The sequence below is a fragment of the Mobula hypostoma genome, chromosome 5 (assembly GCF_963921235.1).
Source record: "Mobula hypostoma chromosome 5, sMobHyp1.1, whole genome shotgun sequence".
Taxonomy (NCBI): Eukaryota; Metazoa; Chordata; class Chondrichthyes; order Myliobatiformes; family Myliobatidae; genus Mobula; species Mobula hypostoma.
The window spans coordinates 73,684,239-73,708,944 of NC_086101.1; the positions used below are offsets into that span (position 1 = coordinate 73,684,239).

The window sequence follows — 24,706 nt, forward strand, 5'->3', positions numbered from 1 at the left end:
GTCACCAAAAGTGCTAGCAGCTTTCTCTAGCTGTACAGTGGAGAGCATTCTGACTGGTTGCATCACTGTCTGATGTGGAGGCTCCAATGCACTGGATCGAAAGAGGCTGCAGAGGGTTGTAAACTCAGCCAGCTCCACCACCAGCACAATCCTCTCTACCATCAAAGGCATCTTCCAAGGTGGTGCCTCAGGAAGGTGGCATTCATCATTGAGGACCATTACTACCCTGGATTGACCTCTTCACATTACCACCATCAGAGAGAAGGTGCACACTCAGCACTTTAGTAACAGCTCCTTCCCCTCCAGCATCAGACTTCTGAATGGTCCATGAACGCATGAGCACTGCCTCACAATTCCTCTTTGGCAATGTTTTTATTTTTATTGTAACTTGTAGTGACTTTTTTATGTATTGCACTGTACAGCTGCCATGAAGCAACACATTTCACAGTATAAGTCAGTGATAGTAAAACTGCTTCTCATTATAATTCTTGGACAGCCTACCTTCATTGGTCAGACCATGCTCGGAGTACAGTGAGCAATTTTAGCCCCCTTCTCTAAGAAAGGATGTGCAGATATTGGAGAGAGTCACAGAGGACATTCATGAGAATGGTCCCAGGAATGAAAGTGTTAATGTATGAGGAGTGTTTGATGTCTCTGGACCTGTACTCAATGGGGTCTAGAAGAATGAGGGGGGAATATCATAGAAACCTACCAAATATTGAAAGGCCTAGACAGAGTGGATGTGGAGAGTCTAAGACCAGAGAGCACAGCGTCAGAATAGACGGATGTCCATTTGGAACAGAGATGAGAGGGGATTTCTTGAACCAGAGGATAACGAGTCTGTGGAATTCATTGCCACAGGCAGCTGTGCAGGCCAAGATATCGGGTATATTTAAAGTGGAGATTGATAGGTCCTTGATTAGTAAGAGCGTCAAAGGTTGCGGGAAGAAAGCAAGATAATGGGGTTGAGAGGGATAATAAATCAGCCATGATGGAATGGCGGAACAGACTAATTCTGCTCCTATATCTTACGGGCTTATAAATTAAAGTCAATGACCAATGTTGTCACATTGCGTGGTGGCAAAATCAGCACCAATGTCTTTGATGTGATAACAGACTCGAAAAGGTGGGTAATAGGTGGTAGAAAGATAGTTGTATATTCTTTGACCACTGGCAGTGCCTAATTTTACCCTTCTGGTAGTAGGTGCACTTCAACTCATGTCACATGCCAGGCTTCAAATTTCTCCGAACTAGTAGAATAAAGGTTTGTTAGCATGAACATTGAGAAATGCCCAGAATTAAAAGCAAGCAACAAAACATCACTTTTGATATTATAGCTCCTCAGTTACAAAGAAGTGTGATTTATTAAAGTTTGTTCTTAGCCTTTGGATGACATTAATGAGCCTGTGAGACACAGGAGACTGCAGATGCTGGAGGAACTCAGCATGTCTGGTAGCATCTATGAAGAGAAGTGGACAGTTAATGAACCATGTTGAGGCCCTTCATCTGGACTGAAAGATAGAGGAGAGATCATCGTCATTATGTGCCATGTCGTATGACATGGGCATTCTTGATCTTCCATCTTTCCATGACCATGATTGTTCCTGGCAATTTTTTCCACAGATGTGGTTTCCCATTGCCTCCTTCTGGACCTTGTCTTTACAAGATGTGTGAGCTCACCTCCAACCCCCGGCCGTTGTCAGAGATTGCCTGCCTGACATCAGTGGTTGCATAACCAGGCCTTGTGATATGCACCAACTGCTCACACGGCCATCTACCACCGGCTCCCATGGCTTCACGTGACCCTGTTGCGGGGGGGGGCGGGCTAAGCAGGTGCTCCACCTTGCGCAAGGGTGACCTGCAGGCTAATGGAGGGAAGGGGAGAGATGTATCTCTATCCTTTAGTAGAGACGTATCTCCACCCTGCCACCCTGGAGGAGAAAAGGAGAAGTAGACAGTTTATAAAAATGAGAAGGAAGGGGTGGAGCAAGAGCTGGATCCATAGGAGAACAGACGATAGGCAGATGGATGTGGGGAGAGTAGAAAAAGAGATCGAAGGTGGGATGTGATAGATGGAGGAGCTGGCTCCATAGATGTTGCCTGAACCGCTGGGTTCCTCCAGCATATTATGTGTTTTTATCGCCTACCACCTTGTTCGAGGACTGAGCCACAGGAGGCCAGGCGGTTAGCAGATCCTTTCCCTTTTGAACCTGTTTCAACAGAAACCTTTACAGCCAATTTCCTGGTGCCAGCCATGAATTAGCATATTTACTCAATTAAATCCTTCACCCAGATAGTGTTTAGAACGTGGAGTTCGCCGTCACAATGAGCAGTTGAAGTAATTACTGTTGATGATTGAAGGGAGAGCTATGAAAACACATGAAGGGAAGTGCGCCCTGAGGGTGGCTGATGGATACAGGAGGAGCCAGTCGGACACTTCACCGATCGTTATTGTGTACAGCAACACACACACACACACAAAAAGCTGGTGAACACAGCAGCCAGGCAGCATCTATAGGAAGAGGTACAGTCGACATTTCGGGCTGAGACCTTTAGTCAGGACGATTTTGGTCACCATGTTGTAGGAAAGAAACTGGAAATATTTACAAGGACATTGCCAAGAGTTGAGGAACACTGTTATAAGGAGAGATTGGACAGTTTAGGACTTTTCCCCCCTCGGTACAGAGGAGTCTGCAGGCACGATTTTATAGAGGTGTATAAAATCTTGAGGGGCATAGAGAGGGTGAATCCACTCAATCCTTTTCTCAGGGTTGGGGAATCAAAAACTAGAGGGCACAGGTTTAAGATGACAGGGGCAAGATTTAATAGGGACCTGAGGGGCGACATTTTGCACAGAAGGTGGTTTGCATATAAAAGGAGCTGCCAGAGGAAATGATTGAGCCAGGCTCAATCACAACTACTGGAAAACAGTTGGACAGGTACCGCACACGAATAAGAATAACTTAGAGCAGGGGTTCCCAACCTGGGGTCCACAGACCCTGCGGTTAGTGAGAGGGGTCCATGGCATAAAAAAGGTTGAGAACTCCTGATTTAGAGTGATGTGGGTCAAACGCAGGCAAAAGAAACTAGCTTGGATGAGCATGGACCAGCTGGACCCTAAGGGCTTGTTTCCATGCTGTATAATTTGTTATTGTAGCATGGCCCGAACGTCCCGATTTTTTAATGCACTAACAAGTAATGTGAATTTACTGATGTAACAACTGATTATAATCTAACAAGTAATGCGAATTTCATAATTTGCCATGGTAGGATTTATTAATCTAACAAGTGATTATAATCTAACAAGTAAAGTCAATTTCATAACTTGCCGTGGTAGGATTTATTAAGCTAACAAGTATTGAGAATTCTAATCTAACAAGTAATGTGAACTTCATAACTTGCCATGGTAGTATTTATTAATCTTTCACCATAACCATTTGGCTATCGTATGGAAGACAATTGTAGTAGTCACGAGGATCCTGGATTAGATTAGCCTGTAGGAAAGGAACTGCATAATAAAGAGAGCTGTGGTCTGAATAACATCTACTCAATCAAATCCTTTCATGCTGTAATGAATAAAGTGGCTACAATGATACCACAAATCCAGGCCAGTGGTGGCTTAGAGAACCGAAGGCTACAATAGTACTACGGTAACAATAATGACTTTGAAGAATATAGAAGGCATTGCAGTCCTCTGATCTTTCATGAAATTAACCAACGCAAGGTTTAAAAAATGCTTTTCATGTACACTATTTTATTGCACTTTGATCTTGAAACAAATGACCAAATTTGGAAATGTTTTAGGCAAGATTTTGAAGTGTACAACCAACCACAAAATTAACAACCATCAACTTAAATTTCAATCACACCAGTACATATTTTTTTCAAAGATACCTCTTAAATATTAAGGGTGTAATTGAACAGAACCTCTAAGTTTATACATGAAATAATGAACAAAAAATGAATGGCGTATCCTTTTTGACCCACAGACATATTCTGCCATTCAATAAGATTTACTTTCTGAGTTTTTCTGCTCAAGCACCATATTCAAAAGTCTATCAGTCTAGTCCTGTGTATTCTCAATGACTGAATGCATGACAGCTATTGTAGAGAATTCTAAAAGCTTGCAATCAAGCTGTAAACCATGAGAAAACCTAATAGGTCAAGCGGTACCTGGAAAGGGAAATTGAGAAAATTTCGGATCAATATTTCAGGTTAGTGAAAAATGACTGATTTCAATGAATTGTGTTCACCAAGTAACTTATCAACTAAGTTATATAGTATAATGGTTGCTAAGCATGGGGTGGTGGATGTCATCTAGATGGACTTTAGGGTAACGCGGTAGTGTAGCGGTTGGCATAATACTATTATAGTGCCAGCTGTCTGTAAACAGATTGTACCCTTGCCCCATGACCATGTGAGATCCTCTAGATGTTCTGCTTGTCTCCCATATTCCAAAGGCATATGGGTTAGTTGGTTAGTTGGTCACACGTGTAATTGGGAGGTGCAGCTTGTTGGGCTGGAAGGGTCTGTTAACGTGCTGTATCAAATAAATAAATAAATGGATGGATAGCTGGACACATAGATAGATACATACAGTACTGTGCAAAAGTTTTGGGCACCTAAGAGTGTTGTATTTGTCAATGTGGAGCGGAGAGTACATTTGTAAATCTGGCAGGATGAAATGATGGAATGGCGAGGATGAGGTGCTGTGGGAGGAGTGTGGGACAGGTGGCAGAGATGGAGTTCCATGGATGGGGGTGGGGGTGGTGACATGGATGCAGACACACCCAGCCCTGAGACACCAGGCAAGGTTATTTGATTCCAAACAATTAGTTTATTGGAGTCTCTGGTGCTTCCCGCTCCCTCCTCGCTCCCTTTCCCTTTTCTCAACCATGATTCCCTTCTCCCTGCCCCCTTCCCACTCTCAGTCCACAATACAGACCCATATCAGAATCAGGTTTATCATCATTCATGTATGTTATGAAATTTGTTTTTTTTTTGCAGCAGTACAGTGCAATGCATAAAATTACTACATTACTGTACAAAAGTCTTAGGCATGCTAGCTATATATATGTGCTTATGACTTTTGCACTGTAGATAAGAAAATAAATAATTAAAGAATTTGAGGAGATCCTTATGTAGGTTGGTCCCAAAGTTTAAGGCACATGGGATCCAGAGGATTTGGTAAGTTGGATGAAAATTGGCCCGGTGGTAGATAGTAGAGGGTAACAGTAGAGGAACGAACAATCTTCTAAAGGAATTTACAGATGGAGCAAGATGTGTGGGAGGAATGCAAATGTCAATGTTTTGGGTCAAAATCCTGCATCAGGACCAGTAATGTTAGAGGGGTGTTTCCTGACTGGACATTTGCAACCAGTGGGATCCTGCAAGGGTCTGCGCTGGGACCTCTGCTCTTTGTTATGTGTATACATTTGCAAGCTTACAGGTTACATGAAAACTGGTGGGGTTATTGACAGAGAGGAAGGTTGTCAAAATGTTACAGCAGGAGACCGATCAATTGGAAATCTGGGTGGAGACATGGCAGATGGAGTTTAATCTGGATGAGTGTGAGATGTTGCACTTTAGGAGGTGAAATGCAAGTGGAAAGTGTACAATAAACAGCAGGACCATGATTTTGAGGTATTGATTTGGGAGTGCAAGTCCATACTTCCCTGGAAGTGACAATACAATTGGACAGGGTGGTGAAAAAGATGTACATTGTGCTTGCCTTTATCAGTCAGGTATTGTGAATAAAACTTAGTTGGGTCATTGTGTGCATTTCTTGTCACCATACTGTAGGAAGCATATGGACACTTTGCAGAGTGTTCAGAAGAAGTTCAACAGGATTAAAGTACACTGGTTATAGGGAGGGGTTGGGTAATCTTAGATTATTTTCTCTGGAGTTTCAGAGGCTAAGGGGCCACATATATATTATAAACTCATGAGAGGCAATAGACAGACCAGATGATCAGAATGGGCCTCCATCTTTGCTGTGTGTTTTGATTGCTAAACAAGATGCCATAAGCAGCAATGATATTGTTAGGGTCTTGACCTGAAATGCCGACTGTTTATTCATCTCCATGAGTGCTGCTTGACCTGCTGAGTTCCTCCAGGATTTTGTGTTTGTTGCATTGGATTTCCAGCATCTGCAGACTTTCTCATGTTAGTAATATTGTTATAAATACAAGAGATTTGGCAGTTGCTGGAAATCCAGAGTAACATGCCCAAAATTGTTGGAGGAACTCAGCAGGCCAGGCAGTATCTATAGAAATGGATAAACATAGAAACATAGAAAACCTACAGCACAACACAAGCCCTTGGACCCACAAAGTTGCGCCGAACAAGTCTCTACCTTAGAAATTACTAGGCTTACCTATAGCCCTCAATTTTTCTAAGCTCCATGTACCTATCCAAAAGTCTCTTAAAAGACCATATCGTATCCGCATCCACCACCATTGCTGGCAGCCCATTCCACGTATTCACCACTCTCTGCATAAAAAACTTACCCCTGACACCTCCTCTGTACCTACTCCCCAGCACCTTAAACCTGTGTCCTCTTGTGGCAACCATTTCAGCCCTGGGAAAAAGCCTCTGACTATCCACATGATCAATGCCTCTCATCATCTTATACACCTCTATCAGGTCACCTCTCATCCTCTGTCACTCCAAGGAGAAAAGGCCGAGTTCACTCAACCTGTTTTCATAAGGCATGCACCCCAATCCAGGCAACATCCTTGTAAATCTTCTCTGCACCCTTTCTATGGTTTCTACATCCTTCCTGTAGTGAGGCAAGCAGAATTGAGCACAGTACTCCAAGTGGGGTCTGACCAGGGTCCTATATATCTGCAACATTACCTCTCGGCTCCTAAATTCAATTCCATGATTGATGAAGGCCAATACACCGTATGCCTTCTTAACCACAGAGTCAACCTGTGCAACTGTTTTGAGCGTCCTATGGACTCAGACACCAAGATCCCTCTGATCCTCCATGCTGCCAAGAATAAACAGTTGAGGTTTCAGGCCAAAAGCCTTCATCAGGACTGGAAAGGAAGGGGGAAGACACCAGCTAATTTGTTATGAGAAGATGATACATAGTGGCCAAGCCTCTGACGAGAGCTTCCATGCTCTTTTTCATATAGACCCATGAGATACGTTGCATTCACTAGAAATTGCAGATGGTCCTATCCAAAAGATGCCACCAAAGACTGTTTAACTGTCTGGAGTGGGACCTAACCCACAAACTCAGACTCAAGGGTACACTCTCCAAAGGAATCAGAAGACAAACTGTACTCAGTGAGGTAAATGGTCTGATCTGTTCATAATATTTGTTATATTGCTACTTTAATACTGGTTTTATGGCTGTCATGCATCTGAATTGCATTTTTGTCCTGCTGGACATTGCTTGTACTGGCTGGTTACTTGATTTTATTTATTGTTTATTTATTTTATTGTTGTTTTATAGCACTGAGTACCAGAGTTGCAAACTCATTTTTGCTGTATTGGTGCATGACAAATTGTACTATGCAATGACAATAAAGATATATTTCAATTTCAATTTCAATAATATTTTGATTTCACTGTACACGCACTATTATACATATTTTACATACGGACAAGTTTCTTACATTGCAGAGTGGACAATTAATTTCGATGTAAATGTGACAAATAAAGCTAATCTTTCACTGAATGCTTCATGTGTTTTCTGCTGGTGTAAAGATACCTAAATCCAGTGAACAATGTACGTTATGACTTAGGAATGTTTAACCGAGTTCCCAAGTCAGACATTACAGGAAGGAATGCTGGCTATGATGATAAAAATCTTTCCTTTCCACAGGGAACAGTACTGCATTTTCCATATCAATAGTGGTGTAAAGTTATAATTTATACCTCTAAGGGTGCATTTATGTCATCTCTAGTCTGCTCAGAACTCTGCCAGCAGTTAGCGTGCAAACCTTTACAGACTGCAGCATTAAACTAATACCACACAATCTCATAAACCCTTCAATAGAGTCCGATTCCACTGTGAAGGCACAATTCAGATGCTGTCAAAGAGAAGCAACGTCATCATCTACTCTCAAGCTCCATCACTCTGAATTTTGCATATGTCTGACCTCTGGAACTGCTGCCAAATGATACTTATTATGATGTATTACTTCATAGCTAAGTGGCACCAAGAGTGCAGTAAAACCTAGTCCAAATACTTAGACCTGTGAAGTCAACAGTTAATCATTGTTGGACAGGGCAAGACCACCTCAGCTGTAGGCTAAGCAATAATATTTTCTTTGTAGAGTTTCTGTTCTCATACTTGAATAAGACTTAAATATACTGAGCACATTAACAGCTATCAAGAAATCACTTCAGGCTTACATAGCTTGACAAGTTGCTGACATGTATTTCATGGGTGAAACCAAAATGCTTAATAGCTAAGTCAGAACATTTAAATTAGTAAATTGGTTTATTGTTGTCACATAAACCAAAGTACAGTGAAAAGAACTTTTTTTTGCATGCCATCCATACCAGTTCAGTTCATCTCATTAGTGCATTGAGGTAACAATAACAGAATAATGTTTTACAGTTGCAGAGACTGTGCAGTACAGGCAGACAATAAAGCTGCAAGGGCCATAACAGGGTAGATGATAAGGTCAGGGGTCCATGTTATCATGTCAGGAGAGCATTCAATAGTCTTAGAACAGCAGGATAGAAGCTGTCCATGAGCTAGGTGGTATGTGATTTCAGATAACAGGTAAGAGGGTTAGAGAAGTGGTAAGGAGAAACATTTTCATCCAGACAGTGGAGTGGAATCTAAATCTTGCAAAGAATACTGAGGGCAATAGACTAACCACTTAAAGGAATAATTGGATGGGCATTTAAATGACCTTAATCTTCAGCATCACCATCTGGGTGGATTCAATCTCAAAAGTTCTTTATGCAGAAAATGGGTGAATTGCTTCCTATGTGGTGAGATTTTTACTCAGTTATTCTATGATCATGCCAGCACCTGAAGCACTTTATGTTGTGCCACTACTTAAAGTGTTATGTTAAACTAAATTTATAACTGGCCACTCTTTGCGAATTTACAAATACTCAAGTTCAACTCTCATTTTTTATGCAGTCTCTTACATGTAAATTCAACATCTCTGAACTATGGCATTCCTAGCTTCTATATGGAACTGCACTAAGTTAGCTGATTAAGGGGCAAGTCATCATCTCGGTTACGACTCAGTGATCTCCCTGGAAGAGCTCACATGCGAGCACCAGGGGAACACAGAATATCAAATGTAAAGCAAGAATATGCCATTTCTCCACTTGTTCTAGTTCCACCATTCAAAAAGATTGTTTTTTTTTACCTCTGTGCCTTGTTCTTGCATTGACACCTTAATCCTTGGTTTCCTTAATTTTTAAAGGACTATTTTGTACCTGTTAATCTTCATCACAAGTTGCCTGATACATAATCACAAGAGATTCTGCAGATGCTGGAAAGCCAGAATAACACATACAAATTGCTGGAGGAACTCATTCCGAGTCCCTTCAGCATTTTATACGTGTTGCCTAAGATATAAATTATTTCCCGTCTTGTGCTGGAGAGCAATGGTTGCCTGTGAATCTACTATCTTGGCTAGCCTTCAAGAGAGGAAGGATAATTAAAACTTTAGGAATATTAAAGGCTGTGTGAAAGAGAGTAAAAAGTGTTGTTGTTTCCTTGGAGTGTGGGATTGTAAACACAGTGGACACCTTTTATACTAAGGTGATATGTGATTAACACATTTCACCATGATCCAACAGTAAGCGTTGGAACATTGCAGTTTTTAGTCTATTAACATGAAAGCATTGATTGGTTGAAGTTTGAAATAAAGACACAAAACACTACACTCAGCCGGCCATGAAGCATCTATTGAGAGATAGATAGAGAGAACAGATCTACCTGATCTGTTGAGTACTTCTACTTTGATGCTTTGATTTCAAATTTCAAAGTTACAGAATTTGCAATTTTTTCTTTGCTTTTCCAATCATTTTGCTTGGACCAGGTTGCAGTTTTCAAGACCAAGGCATTGTGAAAGTGTCATATTTGAATGGTATTAATTTTCACCCCCAATCACCCACCACAGTTGTATTGCTACAGAGCTAAAAATATTTCCAATTCATTCTTTCACCCACTCAATATAAATTTGTTTAGTTCTATTATTATCACATTGAGGATGCAAAATTAAAACAGTTCACAGAATAAAACTTATTATCTGGTGCTCTGATAGTGTGAATTAATCCAATAACAAGATTTCATCTATTGGTATTGGTCCATAAACTGGCTGACTAAAAGTAAGATCTGTTTCCATTAATATTGCTTCTTGTCATCCTCAAGTGCTTTGAAGCTAATGAAATACTTTTGTAGTGGAGTCATTATTGTAACATCAAAAACACAGCAAACTCAAAGAACAGCGACATGGTAATCACCAAATAATCTCTCAGTTGATTGATGGATTTATTTGGATCAGCATATTGAGGTATTGGCAACCTGAGCTCTTTTTGCTCTTTGTTGAGTTTCTTATATCTATTATGTTAAGACTGATCGACACCCATGCACCAGTCTGAGCTCCCTCCACCTCTATCATGCTGTACCTGCTGTGCGTGCCATATATTGAGTGCATGGGAGCTTGTACCAGATCAGACCAAACAGAGCAACAGGCGAATGAGAACATCATCCTCTGCAGGTTCCCTTCCAAGGCACACAATATACACCTTTAGACACAGATCAGCTTTCCTCCTTTGTCACTGGGCCTATCCATAACCATAACACTCTGGTATACCACTGCCAGAAGGACTGCAACCATTCAAGAAGGTGCCTTATGCAGACTGAGGTCTGAGAAATAACCCTGGTTTTTAGAGACCTAATGTAGTCTTGCATTAGAAAGATAACACCTCCATCAGCATAGCAGTACCACATAGTGCTAGTCTAGATTTCTACGCATAGAACATAGAACAGTACAGGCTCAAGATGTGCCAACCTTTTAATCTACTCTAAGATCAATCTAACTTTTCCATCCTACATAACCCTCCATTTTTCTGTCATCCATGTGGCTGTCTTAAATGTCCCTAATGTATCTGGCTTTATCACACGGTGGGAAGGGCTTTCCACACACTCAGCATCCTCTGTGAAAAAATATTTGCCTCTGTCATCCCACCCCCTATAGTTTCCTCCAGTCATCTTAAAATTATGCCCCTTTCTATTAGCCATTTCATTCCCAATACCTCAATCTTTAATTTTACATTTGAACAGGTAACCCAATTCAGAAGTGAGATAGCCACTGATGGGTTTGAAATCATGCATTTCCATGTAATTTTTCTTCTCGAACACAGCACAGTATAGGCCCTTTAGCACGTTGTGCTGACTCCTTAACCTACTCTAAGATCAATCTAATGCCTTCCCTTCAACATAACTCTCCATTCTTCCTTTATCCATGTGCCCATCAAAGAGTGTCTTACATGTCCCTAATGCATTTGACATCTGACCCTAATGACCTTTGACATCCCTCTAATAATTTCCTCCAATCACCTTAAAAATTATGTCCCCTCCTATTAGCCATTTCCTTCCAAATACTTTAAACTTTAACATTACATTTTCCAAATACTTTAAACTCTAATATTACATTTTATTAGGTAATCTAATTCAGAAGTAAGATGGGCAGCGATCGCCGACAATCAACGCTGGGGCACCTCAAGGACCCATGCTTAGACGACTGCTCTACTCCCTCTATACTCACGGTCGCGGGGCTAGGCACAGCGCAAACACCATCTACAAATTTGCCGACGACAAAACTACAGTTGGCAGAATTTCGGCTGTGACCAAGAGGTGTACAGGAGTGATATAGATCAGCTGGGTGGATGGTGTTAGAACAACAATCTTGCACTTAACGTCAGTAAGATTAAATAATTCATTGTGGACTTCAGGAAGGGGAAGTTGGGAGAACACGTCAGTCCTCATCATGGACAGCAGTGGCAGGGATGGGCAGTTTCAATTTCCTGATCATCTCTGAAGATCGATCTTGGGCTCAAAATATCGATGCAATTACAAGGAAGGCACGGCAGCGCTATATTTCACCAAGAGTTTGAGGAGACCGTTTGTCACCAAGGACACTCACAAATTTCTGCAGATGTGTTGTGGAGAACATTCTCGTTGCATAACCGTCTGGTACGGAGGGGGCCACTGCACAGGATCAGAGAAAAGCTGCAGAAAGTTGTCAACTCAGCCTGCTCGATCATGGGCACTAGCTGCCCCAGCAACTGCAACATCTTCAAAAGGATATGCCTCAAAAAAGGTGGCATTCATCATTGAGGAGCCCCGCCACCCAGGACACACTCTGTTCATTGCTCTCATTAAGCAGGAGGCACAGGAGCCCGAAGGCACACACTCAATGTTTTCTGGAACGGCTTCTGAATGGACATTGAATCCACGAAAACTACTTCATCACTCTTCGCTCTCTTTTTGCACTACTTATTGAATTTAATTATATACCAATATTTATTGCAATTTATAGGTTTGTATTATGTATTGCAATGTACTGCTTCCGCAAAACAACAAATTTCACGTCGTACAGTATGCCAATAATAGTAACCCTGATTCTGATTGCTTTGAGGCTAGAACTCAAGTTTCTGTACTTAACGTTTCTGCAAATTCTGGGGGTGAAGTAACACCAGACTTATTTCTGATTACACGTACGTTTCTCCTAAAATTATTCACTTCACTGAAAACAGGGAAACAATGCTGACTTCGTAAAAAAAAACACGCGCAAATGCCAAGTAAGGTGACGCCGCGGATCTTAGGTGCGGAATGTGTCTCCGAATCAGGTAACGAGGTATTATTACCAGCGATTACATCTCCAGCAACTGCCGGCGACACCGTGAAAAAAAGGTTAGTGATTTCACAGAACTAAAATGCAATTTAGAAAACTTGACAATGATTTAGCGCAGTGATACAAACACAGACACACACACATTTTCACGATAGATATACATCTAACGATTCGGGACCGTTCACCCCACCGAGCCCCGAAGCCGCGCCGGCTGAATTTCCAGCTGTCCGCTCGCACATTTTTGATGATGGGTGGCGCTGTATTGACGTGACATGCCTTTCAGCGGAGAGTTTCACTTTCCCCTGTGTGGTAAAGAGCATTGAGGCAGCGCCAAGTGACTGCCTAATTATTCGCAGTGTCCCCGTTTGATCCTGTCTTCTTTGTAATACCACCGGAGAATTTAGAAAAGATTTAAATGAAAGCGAGGGTGAAGGAAAACTGACTTCTCGCTCAAGTTTTGCACGCATCGGCACCAGGAGAAGTCACTTCTGACCGGCTGCCGCCAAATTCCAGGTATAAACTGTTCATTATCGGCGTCAATCTGTCGCTATTGGAACCGATTGAACGGGTTTTTGAGCACACATTCCTGTCAGTTTTAATCAACCTTGACAGAAAGAGCGAGAAGCCAGCAATCTTGCATCGAGAGGCGCCTCCCCTCAAATACTTCCAGTTTACCTGAACGGTGGTCAAAGCGACCCGCTTTTGACTGGTCTCGGCCTCCGATACCTTCTGATGTCCCTCCCACCCTGAAAAGTGCCTGGATTAAGTGAATAAAATCGAGATGTACTTGGATGCCCAATTATGGCTGCGTAAATCACTACAAGGCAGGGGTCAAGCCCGAGGCAAAAGAACACTTGTAATTTAGATAACCGCACTTGACCCTGATTGACCGCCGGGGACAATCGCTCGGATGCAGAACGCTCGGAAGCATCTCTAAAGTACCGAAACTAAACACTCAGTGCCACGAAGTTGGTTACTTACGAACACAAATCGTCCCTTCGAACGATAAACTTTATTTCTGATGGATCAAAGATGTGAATGAACACTGGGAACGGTGAACTAAAAGACAGGCTTTTGCAGTGCTTGTTTACGTTTGGTTTAGCCGCACGTATCACAGGATCGGAACATTTGCCAGAATCTGGTGTTCTCTCTCTCTCTCTCTCTCTCTCTCTCTCTCTCTCTCTCTCTCACACACACACACACACACACACACACAGACAGACACACACAGACAAACACACACACACACACACACACACACACACACACACACACACACACACACGCCACCTGAAATCGCCCACCCTCTCAATCCGTGGGCATTTTCCAACATTTTTAAAAGAAAATCGCGTCTCATGTAACTCAGAATAACCAGAGCAGGGACAGAATTTTAAAAACCCTTCATCAAAACATTTAGAAAACAAAAGCACCATACTCGAATTCAAATCAGTTTTGTTTTCATGTTGACCTAACCCGCCAGTACACCATCCGTCTCCTTAATCTGTCGTAGCTACTGATCCTCTCGCTCTCCCTCTGCAAATCCTTTTTAAAACAGTCTTCGTTTCTTCTGAGGGGGGTGTGTATGTGGGGGTGGGGGGAGAGCGCGGTTAGCAATATTTTCACAGGAAGTTTACGTATCCAAGAGCAAACGGTTAATCTCGCCCATCTCTGGACCGAGCCTGTTAATAGGTGGAACTTCCCACGTGACGTACCGGCTATATAAAAGTTTCAAGCATGTGCCATAATGTCGTGATTGCCGGCAGAGCCGTCCCAGGGAGCGGATCGTTAATGCGGTTAAATTGCGCTTTCAGGGAATAAACGCAGCGCCACTGTCAGTGCCCTGAACTAACACGGGAGCCCGAGGAAGACCACCATTCATTGCCAATGCGGGATTATTGCTTTAAAGTCGAGAGAATTGCCCTGGCGAGCCACGGTTGTTTTTTTTCTCTCTCTCTATCTTTTTTTCCAGTTGGATCTCTCTCCATACATATATTTTTGATCAGTACTGCAAAGTTGGTACTTTCAGGTCAATCACTTTTTATTGGCTTTTAAACCGTCCAGATTAACTTCAAGCAACGCCGTCCAGAAATGAAATAAAGATTAGTCCACTGAGGGTGGATGCTACTTTTTCTCTGTATCCCGGCGGCCCTCTAGTTCCCTTAAACAAAAGTAATCCATCGCAAGGGAGCGGATGCGATCTGGAATCATCTCGAGTAGAAAGCAGACCCATTTCTGATTATATAATGCTTATTGAGACTTATCCAGCGAACCCTGGCAATGTTTGCACTAACACCAGATCACTTTTAAGCCATATTTGATAGTGATTTTGGGGAGTGGGTCTGCGCTCTTGCCCTGTCTCCGGTGAGCAGCCTGCAGCCGATAGGAAAATGAGGCTTTTTTGTCTGAGCGGTGCCTGTCTGCTGGTGACCCTGGTGTCTGCCGGTTCTACTCCGTCCCCCGCAGCAGGAACCTCGGGCCCCTTCACAGCCAGCTCCTGCACAACGTGCGGCATCGGGCAGCCCGAGGAGCTCCGCAAGACGGACACTGTCTTCTTGGAAGCCGTCAAGCGGCATATCTTAAACCGGCTGCAGATGAAAGAGAGGCCGAACATCACGCACCCTGTCCCCAAAGCCGCAATGATCACGGCTCTGAGGAAGTTACATGCTGGGAAATTGAAAGAGGACGGCAGACTGGAGATCCCGAACCTGGACGGCCATGCGACCTCTGTCTCCAGGAAGGATCTACTGGAACAAACCTCAGAGATCATCAGCTTTGCTGAAACAGGTAGGGAAAGTTTCGCGGCATGCTAAATACATCCTGACATTGACCTTCACGTCATTTAAATAGAAATAAAGAGACCATCTCCTCCTTCATATCACGAACAGTACTTAGCATTAGCCGCCTATCGTCGCGCTAATGGCTGGGGGTTCATTAGGTCATCACCAACTGATGGGAAAACGGCAGGAGGATCGGGCCTGTTTGGGAATGGCAGGTTAGCAGGTTTCGCACACAGATTAGAGCCTCCGTCTCTCTTCTCTTCTCAGGCTGAACTCTCGGTAAATGCAAACTGACGTGAGATTCGTAGCTGTAGCATTTCCTAACCACCGCTAGAGCTACCAAATGTATGCAAAGGACTGCAATAGAAAGGGTGGCATATGCAAGAATTTAAATGAATGATTAATTGGATTCTGTTCACAGAACGAATATTTATTGCGATTCAAATGTAACGACAGGGGAGAGGCGTTATACTTACATAACATAGAAGTGAAGATTCCGAGCGGTGTGGGAGTTGAATTTAAGGAAAGTGTTGAAAGGGTTACAGTTAAAACGTCCGTTGGAGATAATTAAATGTGGCTTAGTATTTCTTCGTCAATGACAAATTAATTGGTAGCGTGCGTGAAGCTTTAATTTATGGTCATTACATGAAAAAGTGGTCTGACGTCGTGCTCGGCAAGCATTTAAAATCGCTTCAAACAAAAAAAAGTTGACAAATGCATCACACACACAGCTGTTTATTGGAATGTGGAGCGAAGCCGTGAACACAGCGGATGAGCACCAAACCCAAGTGCAAGTATGTCCCCATTAAACACTATCTTGGCATTACCGGGGGAACTTTGTACACGAAGTGTAAGTTACGTGTTTAGAGCAGAATGCAGAAGCGTGGGGGTGGGGCTGGGTAGAGTGGGATGTGAGGGGTAAATCTGGAGAAAGTAACGTTTTAGTACATTTATGCACCCTAATATGCACCCATCCGATTGCAGGTAAAATTCCGCTCAGGTTAGAGGTTGCATGGTAGTTGGCCTGGTCGCCGCTCCCGCCCCCTGTCAAACCACGATTATTTTCAAACCCGTGTTAGAAATCCCACTAAATCTGGGCAGATTGAAATTGATGTTAAGAATGAAATTCCTGTCTAGAAGAGAAAATACCACTACTTTCCCCAGATGCTAAAGTAAAACTTTCAGAGAGAACATTCGGCGGAGCTGTGCTTGAAGATTAAAGTTAAGAATATTTTTTCAGCATGTATTAAAATATGGGCAATATAACTTTTATAACTGGTGGAGAAGATGACAAAGTTCTGTCTTGCTGGGAAAGGTGTTTCATAGTTTGTATCCTGCACACGCTCCACGCATAACTTCACAAGGTCAAAGTGCAGAACTACCCTCAGCAACCAAGCGGTCTTTGAAAGAAATTACATCCTAGCCTGCCGACAAGTTCACAATGGCGGCGCAAACATTGCGTTTACGACCTTGTAAAGTTTACAGTGCTCTGAATAAACAAACTCTTGTGAGATGAAGTGGTTTCATATATTATTAAAATGTCATTGCGTCGGCTTTGCTGGGGCCTTGAGAGTATAAGCTACTTTAAAACATATTAGAAGCCGAATTCTAGTGAAGTTTTCCCTATACCTTGCAAGGAGAGAGCATAAAAACTTGGTGTATCCGCGAAGCAATAGACAGTGTCTTCTCAGCTGAATAGAATCGAATAGGCGGTTGTTGTGTCAGTGAAGCACCGGGTGCACTTTTTAAATTAGTAATGTAGAGGAAGACAATAAGTATGCCCACTTTATAGAAGATTCTGCCCTCTATTTATCGGTTTGTGCAGTGGCAGAGTTGAGGTTTAACCGAGATGTGCTTATTGCCGATTGCAAAGTGTGTATGTCAATAAGTGGATTCCTTAGCTTCAACAATATACATTTTTTGGTCGGAGATAACCCACATTGGTTTGGAAAAGTCTCTTTTTAAATGCATGAAACCTTTCATAGTTCCAACATTAAGTGAAAATGATTCAGTCAGTGGTTGAAACCATCCAAATGATATAGTTTAAATCTCTAGAACTCCACACCAGTGTTTGAACATGCCAAACGCGTACTTCGCTATTTTATAAATGATCTGCCTTTAACCCTGCGTCTCACTGCTGCATATTGAATGAAATTCCTCCCATTAGTGTCAATGAAATATCGTTGGTCCGTGTAAACCAATCATTTAATACAATGGCTTCCACAATAGGTGGGTGACCGGCAAACTCGTCTCAGTTTATGAATTGGGACTGATCCTGAGAACATGCAAACGTGTCCCTATCCCAAAAGAGTAAACTAAAAAGTGCGATGCCTCCAGCTTGGTTTTATTGGGCTGTGCTCTGTAGATCTGATCGTTAAGTTCTCAAAGCACAGCTCTACCATCCAAACAAAGTTAGAGTCAGGCACTTTCATTGACACGGTGAACAGTTCTGTGAAAGCCCTCGCGTCTTAATACACGTTCCTTGCAACTGGCAGGGGAATTGTCTTGAGCGCATTTCTGACTCAGAGGCGAATTTACTGCTAGTCATACAAGGATTAACATTTTCCATTCTCTCGATGCAGATGAGCTGGCTTCATCCAAATCACGCCTGTACTTTCTGATCTCAAGCGAAGGGAACCAGAATCTCTTTGTCCAGCAAGCCAATTTGTGGCTCTACTTCAAGCTGCTCCCGTCTAAGACTGTAAAGGGCACCAGACGCAAAGTGAGAGTGAAGATCTATTTCCAAGAAGCTGGGAGCTCCAACAAGAGGGCATCGGTTGAAAAGAGGGTGGATCTCAAGAGAAGCAGTTGGCACACATTCCCCTTGACCGAGCACATCCAGGCGCACTTCCAGAGGGGAGAGAGGAGGCACGACCTCGAAGTTCACTGCGAGGGCTGCGAGAGCTTGTCGGTGACTCCCACCTTGGTGGACAGCAACGACGAATCCCACCGACCCTTTCTGGTGGTCCAGGCTCGCACTCTGGACTCCAAGCACCGGATCCGCAAGCGGGGCCTGGAGTGCGACGGCCGAACCGACCTGTGCTGCCGACAGCAATTTTACATAGATTTCCGACTAATCGGCTGGAATGACTGGATCATCGCCCCTACGGGTTACTACGGCAACTACTGCGAGGGGAGCTGTCCGGCGTACATGGCTGGGGCGCCGGGTTCCGCCTCGTCTTTTCACACGGCTGTGGTGAACCAGTACAGAATGCGTGGCATGAACCCCGGCTCCATGAACTCCTGCTGTATCCCCACCAAGCTCAGCACCATGTCCATGCTCTACTTTGACGACGAGTATAATATCGTGAAGAGGGACGTGCCCAACATGATCGTGGAGGAGTGTGGCTGTGCATGAGAGAGGCTTCAAGGGAGCAAGTTTTCAAAGAGAAATCCATCTTTTTATTTCCCCTCAGAGAGTGGGTTCGTTGTCGCGCCACTGTCACCCAGCTGAATTTACCAGGTCGCCGACTTAATTAAACCACCCAAATTTTGTCATTTTGGGGTTGACTGTGATTTCAAAGGTCCCCGCCTGACTTGCAGCCATTACAGATGAAGGTGAAAGGCTGCAGATTGTGTACGCGGCTCACATCGACGGTACCCCGCAGAGTGAAGTCATTCCTTTTTGTCGATTTGGTGCGGAGCAAAGGCTGATGACGACTCCCTGCAAGTAGCAAAAACACACATTAGTGATGTATTTAAGTGGTGCTAGAGACGCCGTTAAAGCGGAGGTTTCTTCACAGGCATTCCGCTTCCCTGAATCAGAATAAAAATAATCGAACGTTTAATTATTTATACCGCAAAAGAAAACTTATGTGTTACATTATGACAAGGCTGGGTGTGCATAATCAGAGTGTTCTTCCGGTGGATTACTCCTCAGTTTGATTCGGAGGGAGAGTGGGGATCGAGATACCTCTCTGGGGAAACCTGCAATACACATCTTTGTTTTTCAGCGAATGAACTATAATCCCACCTCCTCCTACTCTCAATAACGTCTGCTCCGTGTGTTGCTACACTGCAGGCATCTGGGAACACTGGGGTCTCTGTTGTCTAATCTGACCGTGCCTGCAATCGGGACGGGCGAGTCTCAATTGAAACTTTCTGGCGATGATTTCACAAGTTTTCACCAACTCAAAGGAAAACATCGATTCGACCAGTTTTGATGCAATTGTACTTCAGTAGTGCATTGGAACACATATTTTGCCCTTCCCTTTTATCTTCCTTCTTCTTCACCTGTCTCTCTCCGCCACCCCTCCCCCTCCCCTCCCCCTACAACCCTCCCCGCACTGTTGACAGATTGTATGTGAATTCAGAGTGGGCTGAATGAACGAAACCTGTGGATGGGCCAGTTGTATTAAAATGGCCCTTCAGTAACAACGCGGTTGAAGATCACTCCAATCATGAATACCCTGTCGTAGTCAGTCAATGTCACATTCAATCAGAGGTTCGAGTTGTGTAGCACTGACAATGTATTGAAAGCACATTTCGCACTTGCATATCTTAATGCCTTGAAAAATCGTGGTACAACGGTGCACTTATCACAAATTCTGCAGTTCCATTCGCTTCTTATTAAATAAGTGCCGGTTGGGAGCTATGCAAAGTAAATCTTAAGCGGTAAACAGGTGAATTCCTCGGATTTAAAATCTGTGCAGTTACTTGAAGCTAAATCTTTCGCTTCCTGTATTTGGCGAATGATTGTTTATAGAGTTTTTTTTCGCGTTTTCTATTTGCACTGAGAAATTGCGTTGATTAGTTTAAAAAACTGCCATTTTTAAACAAAAATGAAATTGTTATTTTTATAGAAAGAAGAATTCTGGGGGGAGGGGGATATTGAAATGTATTATACATATCAATGTATTAAATAATTGAACCAAAGAGGACAACTATTTAGTGTTATGTAAACGTCATTGGGCAGAAAGGCTGTTGATGAGTTTAGTGGTAGTTTGACTAGAATGAAAGTGAGCTCTCTGTTAGCTTCATGTCGAAATGGATTCCAGTTCCCAGAATCCCGCGCAATTTATCAAAAGCGCATGCTCCACAGAGCGAGCTGTCACATTATGACCAGGTCATGCACTTATTTTGCGTTGAATACACGGCAATTAAAAGAAAACTGGTTCAGATTCATCTTCATTTATTAGCTAACAGCTGTAGTATTTGGCGCCTCTGTGTACAGTTTGGCTACAATAAAAACAAATCTACATGCACTGGATCTGTGTGCGAAGTTATTTCCAATAGCAAGCCCAGACGGAGTGGGACACCCTGCAGTTTGCTAGTGAAGTTTGCAATTGCCAATAATCTGTTCATTCACCAGTAATTTCTAAAGAGAATAATAAAAGTAATTTAGAGTCATAAATTCATACAGCATGGATGGGCCCCTGGCCCAACTCGTCCATGTCGACTGTGTTGCCCAGCGAGCTCGTCCCATCTACCCTCATTTGACCCGTAACCCTTAAACCTCTCTGATCCATGTACTTAACTGGATGGCTTTTAAACATTGCTCGTCTGCTCATCTCAGCCCCCATTTCTGGCCGCACATACCTTTACACGAAGCTCTACCATTGATGTTCCTTTTAAATCTCTTGCCTTTTAATCATACTCCCACCTGTTTTAGCACCTCCCTCCCAGGGAAAAATACCATGTGCTTTCATCTTGTCTATGCACTCATGGTCCTATGTATCCCTTTCAAATGGTTCCATTTACTATCAGAGTGTATACAGTACACAACTTGAAATTCTTATTCTTTGCAGACTTCCACAAAACAGAAAAAAACCCAAAAAATGAATGATAGAAATGTTAGAACCCCAAAGCGACCCTCCCTCTAAATACAAGCAGCAGCAAAACATCAACATTTCTCCTTCCCCCTCCCCCCAACTTGCTACAGCAAAGGCACCAATCCCCCCACCCACCAGCATGCAAGCACTAGCAAAGCCCCAAAAGAGACCTTGATCTAGAGTTCATCAAAAACTATTGTCCATCCCAACAGTTCAACATTTCAGATAGACTCCCTGTCAATTTCCTATGCTCCAAGGAATAAAGTCAGAATCTATGAAACTTCTCCCCAAGCCCAGGCAACACCCCAGTAAGTCCCTCTAGTCCAACAGCTTTCCAACAACAGGGTTATGACTTAAACATAACTTCCTAACTCCTAAACCCAATGCGCTGACTTCCTCACCTCCCTATCACCCCGACAAACCACATATCTGCACTTATCCACCCCATAGCACTCCTCAGGGCCCTGCAATTCACTGGCTTAGTCCTGTCCTGGCTTGATCTTCCAAAATGCAACACCCCACATTTATCCCAGCTTCAGGCCTTTTGCCGATTCTCAGCTACACACCTAGCTGATTAGGAACCCCCTGTAATTTTTCGTAACCTTCTCTGCTGTCTACAATGCCACCCATTCTTGTATCATCTACAAAATGTCACAAGTTTGCCCTCTCTGCTTTAGAATTAGAAATGTCATCCAGAACACAATCAGGATTTTTTATTTTGCACAATATGTCGAAGAACATCAAAAGGCTGAAGAAGTGATTTATGGATTTATAGGAAAAGATTTGGGATTTATATTTAGGGATTTGTCAATTTTTAAGTGGATCTTGAATGTAGAATGTTGGGAATATTCACCAAGTCAGGCACCATCTGCAATAGGAGTGTAGTCCATGAGTATCTCTCCAATCTACACTATTTTGTATTTTAATTTCAAGTTTCTAGAGCCCAACACCTTTACTTTTCTGGGATTCACAACAACCATCAGCTAAGAACAGGCCAGTTACCCCAACTACATTTACCCCTAGAGCTTCAAGCTCCAGTCACCAGTCTTTCCCATATCAACCTTTATGTTCCTTTGATACCATTAACCAATTGACCATTTACAACAAAGCATGGTAACTTAATGCCCAACTTTAACTTTGAAATCACAATAAGACTTCCAATAATTCCAACCAATGTTTTCTATCTATTAGTGCGCGTCAGTTAAACAGGGACAATTGGACCCACCACTTTAATCGATGTTAAGTCAATCTTGCCATGAAGATTTAGCAGAAGATGCGCCAACATGAGAGAAGATAAAGTCTGCAGTTGCTGGAAATCCAAAGCGACACACACAAAATGCTGGAGGAACTCAGCAGGTCAGGCAGCATCTATGGAGAATAATTTGAACATTTGAAGAACGAAGCACAAGGGTCAATCTGCAGTCTGGAATGAAGCCCAAAGTTTGGTCGAAAGTTCAGAAGCATCTGCCTTTAGACCAATGCTCCTCTCAGAGAGATCCATGCTTTCCTGATTAATACATTCTATTCAAGAAACAAAGTAACCACAATTTTCTCTTGCCATTTTGTTCCTCAAGTATTGCAGCCTCAGATGGATGCTTTTGGCTGTAAATGACGTTTTCATACCCATTGACCCCCAGTGCTCAGCGATTCACGTGCACTGTCGTAGTAATATTGCAAATTGAATGGGCAGCAGGGAAGAGGACTGGGTCAGTAAAGGACAGACATACTTCGCATAATCCACTTTAATATTATTTTTCAGTCATGTGTAGGTCTATTCTGTGTGCTTTGTTAAGAGTGAAATGCAACCGGGATAAAGGAGAACCCACATTAACACTCAGTCTCCAAGTTAAGGAATCTCAAAAATACTAGCTGGAACTCAAAGCTCATAGCTGAGACTTGCTTCCACCGGGAACCTTAGTTATGGGCATTTTGCTTCCCACAGTGCATAGATTCAAAAGCACTGAATCAACTCCACTGTAGACTATTATTGATGTGCTAGGTATGTTGTGCTTCATTGACCAGAGTGACCACAGCTCACCTATTAACCTACACTTCCTGACATCCATGAGTTTGTTTCCTTTGCAGTAGAATATTTTAGTGTTCTTTTTGTTGGCCTCTGACCAAGCATAGCAGGTAAATATAGTGTGCTTATCTACAGGTTCTGTTCAACTTTCACATCTGTGGGTGCTGACCAATATTAGTTCTTGTGCGATGAACTCTCGTTGAGTATAATGTTTTCCTAAGGGTTTGTTCCCTAAATGGAGAATGCCTCTGCATGATTTGGTTGATGCACAGGCTGCCACCACATGGTCACGGTCCTTGACAGATCCGGGTCAGAGTCCAGTGGCATGGAATGCAAGATATCTGGCGACTCTTCACTGCTGCACCCTTCCTCCACCTTCACTGCCATTGTGATGTGTTATCTTCTTTCGCCAGCTCCACCATTCAGGTCATAGTTGGATCACTCTTTGTCTGTAATTCCTTCCCCCCCCCCACCCCACCATGGTTGACCCTAGCAGGCGCTAAGCTCCAGACATCATCATTCTCAGAATCTCAGGAACTAACAAGCTTCTCCACCATGACAAGATGATGATGCTTGGAGAAATGACCAATCTTATCCTTGGTGCTCAATATGTCCTCTTCTCATCCATAGCTTCAAGCCTTCCACATCTTAGTAAGTTCTTCTAGATCTCTGCTCCATAATTCTGGCCTCATGCGAGAGTCAATAGTGATAGAGTCACAACATGTGGAAAGAGGCCCTTCAGCCCAACTTGTCTATGCCAACAAAGATTCCCATCTAAGCTAGTCCTATGTGTCTGGATTTGACCCATATCCCTCTAAAATCAGGGGTTCCCATCCAGGGCTCCAAGGAACCCTTGGGTAATTTTATGGCACAAAAAAAAGGTTGGGAACCCTTGCTCTAAACTCAGGAATCTGTTCAAATATCTTTTAAGTGTTTCTATTGTGCCTGCCTCAACCATTTTCTTTGACAGTTCACTCATCGTATTGACCATCCCCTGTTTGAAAAGGTTTTCCCTCAAGTTCTTATAAAAATATCTCTTCTCTCAACTTAAACCTATACCCCCTAGTTCCTGATTCCCCAACCCTGGGAAAAGATGGTGCATTAATTTCTGTCTTCCCTGAATTTAAAAATTCGGACATGCTTTTTGTTCTATAGGATTCAAGGTCTAAAATACCCTTTCTAAATTCATAGTTCTCTCCTAGTCTTTAACTCTTAACTCTTCATTCGTAACATACTTTATAAAATACCTCATTTACCAAGTCTAGGTTCCCCTTTTTAAATTCTCCT

The 24,706-nt window shown here is 42.9% G+C and overlaps 1 protein-coding gene across 1 annotated transcript; it reads left to right on the forward strand.

Annotated features, from left to right (window-relative positions):
• Window positions 1-14,618: 14,618 nt before the first annotated feature.
• LOC134346218 (inhibin beta B chain-like) lies at window positions 14,619-20,816 on the forward strand. The gene is made up of 2 exons (XM_063047529.1): window positions 14,619-15,632; window positions 18,208-20,816. The coding sequence occupies exons 1-2, from the start codon at window positions 15,236-15,238 to the stop codon at window positions 18,981-18,983; spliced, it is 1,173 nt and encodes a 390-aa protein (XP_062903599.1). The 5' UTR covers window positions 14,619-15,235; the 3' UTR covers window positions 18,984-20,816.
• The last annotated feature ends 3,890 nt before the right edge of the window (window positions 20,817-24,706 follow it).

Excerpts from the sequence above, each read along its gene's own strand:
- LOC134346218 (XM_063047529.1), top strand. The coding sequence starts at position 15,236 with ATGAGGCTTTTTTGTCTGAGCGGTGCCTGTCTGCTGGTGACCCTGGTG. Across the intron at positions 15,633-18,207 it reads CATCAGCTTTGCTGAAACAG|ATGAGCTGGCTTCATCCAAA; the intron begins GTAGGGAAAGTT and ends CTCTCGATGCAG.